This window comes from Lepidochelys olivacea (assembly GCF_965140295.1).
Source record: "Lepidochelys olivacea isolate rLepOli2 genome assembly, chromosome: 11".
NCBI classification, from domain to species: domain Eukaryota; kingdom Metazoa; phylum Chordata; order Testudines; family Cheloniidae; genus Lepidochelys; species Lepidochelys olivacea.
The window spans coordinates 31,459,849-31,468,888 of NC_140421.1; the positions used below are offsets into that span (position 1 = coordinate 31,459,849).

Consider the following 9,040-nt stretch of genomic DNA (forward strand, 5'->3'; position numbering starts at 1 on the left):
GTTTTATTTTATTTTATTTATTTTGTTTTGAATATTAGTGAGGGTGACTATTATTCATTATTTGTATTACTGTGGAATGTAGGGCTCCCAGACATGATGAAGGCTATTTACATTAGGCACTATACATACACAAGAGCCAGCCTATGTCCTGAAGAGCTTTTAATTTAAATAGACAAGAGAGGGTGGAAGAGAAGAAGTATTATTAGTATCTCTATTTACAGGTGGGAAATTGAGGCACAGTGAGATGAAGTTACTTGCTCAATTTTAAGGTTTATTGTATCTATTATTTTTAAAAGTCTTGGAGGAAAAAAAGTTTATATATTGACTACAGTAATTGGATTTGTAACACAGGTTTAAAACGGATATATTTTTGTGTTAGCATAAAATATAAACCCAGAAATTGAGAAGGAGACAGGCTGAGTGATTCTTATTTTGCTGAGCAGTGTGGAAATTGCTTTATTGTTAAGGTTGCAATTGAGTTTCCATTTTAATCCAAATTTGGCCACCACCTAAAATCCACAAAATGTTAATCTCAGAATTAGAAAGGTTAGTTCTGAGGCAAGGTAGAAATTTTCCACAAAAACTGAAATTAATTGAACAAGGAACTCCTGATTTATGACATCCTAACAACAGATAGTCAAAGTTCAAAATGTCTAACTCTTCAACCACTTTGCAGCAAAAGCCAGACACAAAACACACACACACAAAAACAGAAAGATGGAGAGAAATAAGACTTAGTTTTTGACACCAAAACTTTCTAGATTAGATTAAAGTTCAATTTCAAAAGTTGTTACTTTTTACATCTGAAACATCACTGGGGACCTTCTGCACCATTGAGCTTAAAAAGCAAGTGAAAGGACTCTAGAGACATTTAAATAAAAAATAAGTCAGTAGCACATTTCCTTGCAGAAACAGAATTTAGACAGTAAATTATACACTGGGGATGTGGGGTAATGGAGGGAAACATCTTCCACCAAAAGCCTTGTAAATGAAGCTAATGAGCACCCTTAGTTCTCCCCTCCTGCAGGTCTGAAGAAGTCCACACAAAAGGGGATTTAATCTTAATCTTCTCCTCTCAAGCCCAGTGTTCAAATCTGGGGCTGTGGTTAGGGTCCATCTCTAAGTAAAAACAAACATGGCTTTTTTTGGTTTACTTCTGTGTGTGTGCGCAATGGAGTCAGCACTGCTCTGGGAATGGGGGACTGTCATAGTGTTTACTCACTGTTGGTGGCACTCCTCCAGGCCCATCCTGGGGATTAGCTCCAGCCAGGTGTTGCACCCTCTTCTGGAAGTGTCTCTCCTATTGTCCTCTCATTCTACAGACCCCTTTCACTCTACGAATCACAGATTCCTCTTTGTGACTTAGCCCTCCAGCCAGATAACTCCATGGTTCCCCCTTCCAAGGTAAATGTAACCAGGTTTTTCCAGGATGCCCAGGCAGTCTGCTGTCCTCTGCTTGGCCTGTGCCATATCCCCAGTGGTTGGTAGGAGAACCCAGGCCTACCCATTATTCTGGGTTTAGGGTGACCAGACAGCAAGTGTGAAAAATCGGGATGGGGTGGGAGGTAATAGGAGCCTATATAAGAAAAAGCCCCAAATACTGGGACTGTTCCTATGAAATCAGAACATCTGGTCACCCTATCTGGGTTCCATACCAGGGACCCTATACCTGTCACTATGGCCTGCTTTCCCACAGCATTTGTTCCTCCTTCCTACCTCTCCCGGTTCCTCTCCTTTCTCTGGGTGTACTAATGCCAAACCTCCTCCCTCTTCTCAGGGAGTGGCTACAGTCTTTCCCATCAGCCTTTGTCTATTACCAGCTTCCTGGTTTTATAGACCCCACCTGTTCCTACCCAGCTTAGCCTGCTTTCAATCAATTCCCTGCTCCCTGGCTCCCCCTCCAGGTGCAGTCTGTGAAGTTAATTGGCCTGCCTGGCCATCTTAATCCCTTTCAGTCTTGTGTGGGGGTAGACACACCATCACAAGGGCTACTTAACTCTTAGCACAGAGTCAACCAGCGGAACACAACATCGTTCTAGTCCAAGCCCTACAAAAACAATGGCTATTGTTAGTTTTATTTTGAATTGTTTAGGGATGATAGAGTGTAATGTTAGAAGTCAGAGACATTTAGAGTCTATGGGACATTCTCCAAAAGGGCGGGACAATCATAAAGATGATTAAATTTGGAGCCTAACAGGACTAAAGCATTTTGTGGGGTTCTGGCAAATGCTATCTCTGCCAAAAAAAAAAAAAAAATTGTCATTCCTGAAAAGGATACATTTTGGAGATGGCACCTAATATAACCTAAGCTCTAACTTTCTAATGTGCTTGTCACCATACTGTCTACAAGAAAAAGGTGCATTATTGTAATCCAGTAGGTTCATATTCACTGGCTTTCCATATGTTTTTCTGAAAGATCATTTGGAAGCTGATTACAAAGAAGATTAGTTTGAGTTACTATATAAAAAGGGTTAAAAACTAGTCACTCCAGCAATTGAGTATTGCAAACCAGAAAACAAGGCGGGAAATGGGTTAATGCTGGCCACAGAAACAGTGAAGTCCTTACCACTCATCAGGTGTCATAATCCGCATCAGAACAATGGCACGTTCAATGAATTTGTCATACACATACAAAGCCCCATTATTTGTTCAAATAAAATAGTCTGTTGGTGATTTCGCTAATATTTCACCAAGATACATGACTTAAATTATACTATTAAATGTTATACAGAGAAAAGCAATAATGTAAAAATGTCCCTACCGCTGAGGATACTTGTAGTATTGCCATATTGGCAATATGTATAAGTAGATTAAAAAAATGCACACATAAGTGCAGAAGGATCAGAATAAGGCCCCTAATCATTCAAACTCCTCACGATTTCATAATCCAATTTAGCATTCCAGCTCTTGGACTTAATTAACAAATTACCTAACACACTTTTCATCATAGTAAGTGTGCTTTTACTTCATCAGTTGCGAAATACCACAGTATGAAAACCAAAGTCTCCTGCCATATGTTATCCTATATTGCAAATGCCATCTGGAGTTATTTCCTTTGCATGATAATTACTATTCAGACAGCAAGCGAACTAATCCGTTAATTTCCAAAGAATTAAAATCCCATGAAGCACAGAAGATATAATATAGTTGTAGTTCAACAACAGGTGTAAACTTTGGATCCCACCCAAAATTCCCTTGAAGCCTATGAATGAATCATTACATAATGCAGAAATGCAAAAATGGGTGCATCCTAGGGGATCAGAAATCTCCACTGGGGAAAACTGAGTATAATTTCTGAAGCTTTTTTTTTTCCAGTTTTTTTCCCTAACTCTAATAACAATTGCTGTACGAGTCATGTTACCTATTGTCATGTGCTGTTTCTCTTTAGATTGATCACATGGTTTTAGAACACCTTCAGCAGCCAACATGTTTGGAAGTGGATCAGTCTCACAAAACCCTGAGGGTTAATGCCTGTGACGCCTCAAATCCTTATCAGAAATGGCAGTTTGGAAATTATTATGCTGACTGAAGAGAACACGATCAAAACAGAAACAGAAAATTCAAATCGTGTGAATTCAAGAATGACGTCTGTGAGATTTGTGACAGCACTTACAAAATTGGACGTTCATTTCTGAATGGTAATTTAAATCCATCATTTTAAATCACCATATTGAGAGATCAAAATATCAAGCAACAGCACATCTGGTTTGATATGGTTTAAAACACACAGGCATGTTTTCCACACACTGTGGGGCACTAGGGGAAGGTTGAGTGAAAGTTTTTTCAGTAAATGGAAGTACTTTCTAAAGTTCCTCATTCCCACCTTAAGCTTCAGAGAGATTAATGCAAGTTACCAGAAATAGTTCCAGGGTTCAACCCCTGCGACTGCAGGAAGCATGTTGTGCTGCTCTTTGGAAGATCCACATTTACTCATTTATTCCTCCACACGCCAACAAAATGAAAGTACCCTAGACCCAGTACCTAAAAATCCAGCCAGGATCACAGGAACCTGCTCCTACCAAATTGGATTCACTGATTCTGAAAGGTAGGTGCCTGGAGCCACTTTTGAAGCTTGGTTTCCCATGACAAAAGCCCGTCTTTAATCACAAAAAGTATAACTCTTTAAGCACTTCTAACCTGGCAGCAGGCAAGGCCCTATAAGTGCTGTATTTGACACAGGCACCTTGAATTTGCTACCTTGGTTTGACCTCCTGCTTCCTGGATGGGCAAGGAGTGGTTAGGCTGCAAAGCAGTGTTCAGTGGGTAGGTGGGATGTGCCTTATCTATCTCTACAGCTAACTCTCTGGGCCAATGCAAGAACAGTATGAATGCAGTAGACTCTAAAGAGACTCTCCATTCAGCCCTTCTCTGCCAGAAAGAAGTGCCTGAGCACAGCACAGAGCCATGAAAAGGGAAAATAAACCAGAGGGTGTGGGAACAGGTGTGGTGATGGGGTGAAGATCCTCAGAAAGGGCCTGCTTAACCTGAAAAAAACAGACCTTGCTTCTCGCTACTAGTGAATCTAAGATGGCAGCCACACACTGTTGGGCATGATTTCATGGCTCCTGCATTACAGGTTCCTGGGTTGGCCACATGTTATGCAATAGTACTGTATATGCATTCCACGCAAAGCAAACCAGAAAAGCTTAAATAATGTTAAACTTTTAACACAAGGGGGCAAAAGCTGAGGAACTCTGATTCTACGTTAATTGCCTGTTCCTTTTTCATGCCACTGTGGAAAAAATGGAATTTTTATTTTTCTTAGAATAGAAAATAATCTGTCATGGAAGCGTTGAATGTTTTTGTACCTAAGACATCTCATTCTGCTCTTCCAGATGAATGAAAATGTGGGCAGTTGTTAAAAGTATGTAATAGCAGATGAGGCTTTTGCTGAATACATTCCTGTTTGTTGAGTATAGACACCGATATATTTTTTGAAATCCATTTTATTGGCTGAACTGTAGCTGATCTGTGATGCAAAGATAGGGCAATTTAGCATCCCATTAGATAGGGTACGCCCTGCGCTTCACTGGAGGAGCCATGCATTGGTGGGAGCAGAGTGGTGGTGACAGCTGTGTACCAGGTGGAAGCACAGGAAAAGGATGTCTCAGGATGGGCAGAATGCAGCATGTGCACTCGCTGACTGCAGGAGGAAGACGTCTCCTAACTGACTTTGCCCACTTGAAGGCCCAGCATTTCAGATGGCATAATAGCTGGTGCTATCTCCTTCTGCTCCCCTCAGCACTAAATAGTTTCTACCTTGCTGCTAGTAGGGAGAGGGGATGGAAGTGACTCCTTGTGTCTGCTCATGCCCTAGTGCAACCATATAGTGGAGGGCAGGAGCTAGCCTTGGTATTATATCGATTAATGATAAAGAGCATGTGATGTTACACTTTGACGGGCAAAGCAGTTGTATAAGAATTGGCTAAAAGTTTGCTTTCTACAAACCAAGCTTGAACCTTTTGGAAAGCGTGGGATTGGTTTACTAATAGAGCACCCCCAGCAGGGCTCTGCAGTTCCTCTCATAGCCTTCCCATCCAACTCCTTCCTGCTGGATCTCTTTGCCTGGCCTACACTAGTACCTATCCGCAGTCCTTCAACTCCCCTTATCCTCTTATAACTACATATTACCTCCTTCAGACGACCACCGGCTATGCTAACCATTTCAATAGGCATGGCAGGGTTATGAGCCTTTGGACTGGCTAATATCACTAGCAGCAGTAGCTCCTTGCAGGCCCTGTGCCCAGCTGAACACGTGGACTCGTGCCCTCCTGAATCCCTTGGACACTCCCCCAAAGCCAGAGCACAGTTGAGCCTTATATTTGTTATTTTGCTTTGCATTCTCTTCACTGGAAAGCAACCAACGGAACACTCTGATAAAAGTTTCTGTCAGAGAAAGGGTATAATGGTGGCTCTTTGCGTTGATCTGCCCTTTTTGTGTGTATAGAACTCTCCAGATTTGATTTAGAATATTCATAGGAAGGGGAGACAGCGTGTAGGAGCTCCACACGTCCAGGGATAGGAGTTGTTCTGTGCATGAAGAGAGAGTAGAAGATCTGAGTGAAGATCCACCCCTCAGAATTGAAGGCAGAATTGTCCCCTAAGACTACATATCCCATAGTTCCATTTCAGAATTTCCAGATAAGTTTTAAGCCTATGAACCTAGAAGCTGAGACACGTAAGTGCTGACTCTTCTCTCATGAAGAGTTGATTTGGAAGATGGGTTTGCATGTTTACTCTCTTAGATCAAAGTGCTACAGTTGTTGAGTCAGTGGGACATATAGGGCTAGATTCTCCCCTGCGTCTGAACTCCTCCCAACACAGAGGAATTGGGGGAGCTGTTAGGGAGCAAGTTAGAGCCCCTGAATCTGGCCTGATCCTGGCCAGTCTGCAATGATTCAGCTTACATCTCTGACCTAGGATCCCTAAGGGAACCTACACCAGTGGAGGATTTGTTTAGTGCAGCAGAGCTCTGCTCGCCTCCTTATCCACCTCAATACTCCCTCTGTGCTATGGGTGGGAGCCTGACAAAGGAGCCAGCTCTGCCAGCTTTATTGCAGCAGAGAGTTTCCTTAAACCAGGGGAATTCTTCACTGGCTGTTTGCAGCCAGAATCTAGCCCATAATATTAAAAAAAGAGTTTTGACTGAAAAGGGACTGCAGAATTTAGTGCTTCCTGTTCTTGACTTATTCATGTACCTCACATGGAAGATAGGATTAGATGGAGTGCAGTAAAAATGAGAACTCACCTTCACTCTTACAGCTATTTGGAATCAATACACGCAGTTGACAAAACTCAACATACTGAATATCCTTATGAATTAATCCTCATACATTTTTCATACTGTGAAACTTTTTTAAAGATCTTTTATGTCTGTTGTATGGGAAGGGGGGAATCGTACTGGAATAACTGTCATCAGTTAGTGAAAGAACATTTAGTTACTTTTTTGATAGGGTCAAATTCAGCTGCAACATGATATCTACATCCAGGGTATTGTAATGTTTTGCACATGGGACTTTCTTCTCGAGCTTTTTATTATGCCTTTTTCATGTTTTTGTTATGTTTTGTGACAAACTGAAGACTCGTGTAAGTGTGAATGGTCCGTAATAGAAATGTAGTTCTTACACTCTTTGGCCATTGCTTTGTATGTTGAAAAATTGGCTTATCCAAATATGAGCACATTTCTCTACATATATAGGACTGAACTGTCAACTCAGTTCGTATCTTGTTGTTCATGACAGCCAAGCCTTCGCCATCTCCAATATTTACAGGCGGTTACAAAATAACTCGTCTTTTCTCTTTGATTTTTCAAAAGGGCCTCTGTATAATTTTACTTTTCACATCAAGGTGCAACACTGACAGTATCTGACAGGCTAAGCCTGCCAAAATATTGATTTACCTAACAGACTATCACAGTTGGCTTCTATCCTAACTGTCTTCCTGATTTTTTTCCCCTTTCGTAATACAACTAGCCTGCAGTCACTATCAGAAAAATTACACAGATGTTGTTTGTGCCGTCATGTTTTATCAGGAGCATGAATTTCATTAAACTCTGCTTGCTGACATTCAATCATTTGTCACTTAACATGCACCAAATGGTCATATGTCATGGTCACTTCACATTTCCAGTCTTGTCACTGGTACTGTTATTCCTGATTTGTGTAAATGTTCACTTCAGTGTTGGTATCTCTTACTTAACGTCTCTAGCATGTCCCTAGGGACTACTGGTAATAGTACTGTTGCTGTTCTGTTACACAATATTAAGAACCACTCAGATTATACCAATCAGCCTTGTCTGAGAACATTTTTCTGGCATACTCAGTAAATATTCAAAGAAGCCTGCATATGTTTTTCTTGGTTTCATGGAACCACTCACAATTATATTTGTCCAAGAGGGCCTTCTAGGGCCCACGAGACAATGAAGAACACCTTTATCCCTGCTAATCCATTGACATTCCCATGTAAGAGACCAGATTACCATTACCACTTCCAGCATCCTTAGTTCACAGATGCAAATAAAAATCACTTCTAATTAGAAAAATGTGAGACCATTTACTAGAATGAGCCTTACTCCCTTTGGCAAGTCTTCTACAAGCGTCCATATGTTACCAGCTCTTCTGTAGCCATGAGTGGCTCTGACTTGCTTGGCTGGGATATGGACAGATGATTATCATGCTCATCTTTTCAAAAATAAAATAAACAATTTTAACACTTTCCAGTGATGTCATTCACAACCTCACAATACTCTTAAATCAACTTTAGGCCGGCTTTGGGCATGTGAGCTCTGCAAATCAGCCATCCACCAGTGACCAGAATCTGACCCTTGGTCATTGTCCACTTGCAGCTGAACTGTTTAATTTGTATTACAAATGATGCTCAGTACTTTTTATGTTTTAAGCGATGAATTGTCCTATGTAGGTATCATTCCACATATAACAGCTCTTCCTGAACATAACCCTTTTGTTTTAGTTTCCATTTGTACCTATTCAAAACATTGAGACTATTTCTGACTAAAAGCATTTTTTGTGAATTTTAAATATGTACCCAAGGACACTATGCAGTGTAAATATCTCAATTTTAAAAGAAATTTTAAGAATGGTAGCTTCGTTCATTACTATGTTGATGAGAAAGGGGTAAATGTTTTTAAAATGTGAACAAATGTCTTTTATAAAATGTGATTTATGGGGAGTTTTAACAGTCCATATATGCTGTAAGATAACAGGCCTTTACCACGTCAATTTATCTAAGTAGTCTGGATCCAAAAGGCTGAAGTTGAAAACCTGGTTTGATTTGTATACAAAAAAAGTTAGAAAACATGGAAATAAAGGACTGTACATGAATATCCTGTTCTGGAGTTTCTCTATAATTACTGTGTCACTAGCTCTCCTAAATTCCATGAAATGTTTCCTTCCCGGGGTTACTGTTGGGTAACACTATAGATCAGTGGTGGTCAACCTGCTGGGACCATCAGGGTAATCCGCTGGCAGGCCACAAGACAGTTTGTTTACATTGACCGTCCGCAGGCATGGCTGCCCGCAGC

The 9,040-nt window shown here is 40.8% G+C and overlaps 1 protein-coding gene across 2 annotated transcripts in view; it reads left to right on the forward strand.

Moving 5' to 3' along the window:
* GALNT5 (polypeptide N-acetylgalactosaminyltransferase 5) overlaps positions 1-8,840 on the forward strand; it is a 44,061-nt gene extending 35,221 nt beyond the window's left edge. For both annotated transcript variants that reach the window (XM_084643567.1, XM_084643568.1), the window contains one exon: positions 3,389-8,840. In XM_084643567.1, coding sequence (XP_084499693.1) covers positions 3,389-3,529 — 141 coding nt within the window. In that variant the 3' untranslated portion in view covers positions 3,530-8,840. The remainder of the gene's footprint in view (positions 1-3,388) is intronic.
* The last annotated feature ends 200 nt before the right edge of the window (positions 8,841-9,040 follow it).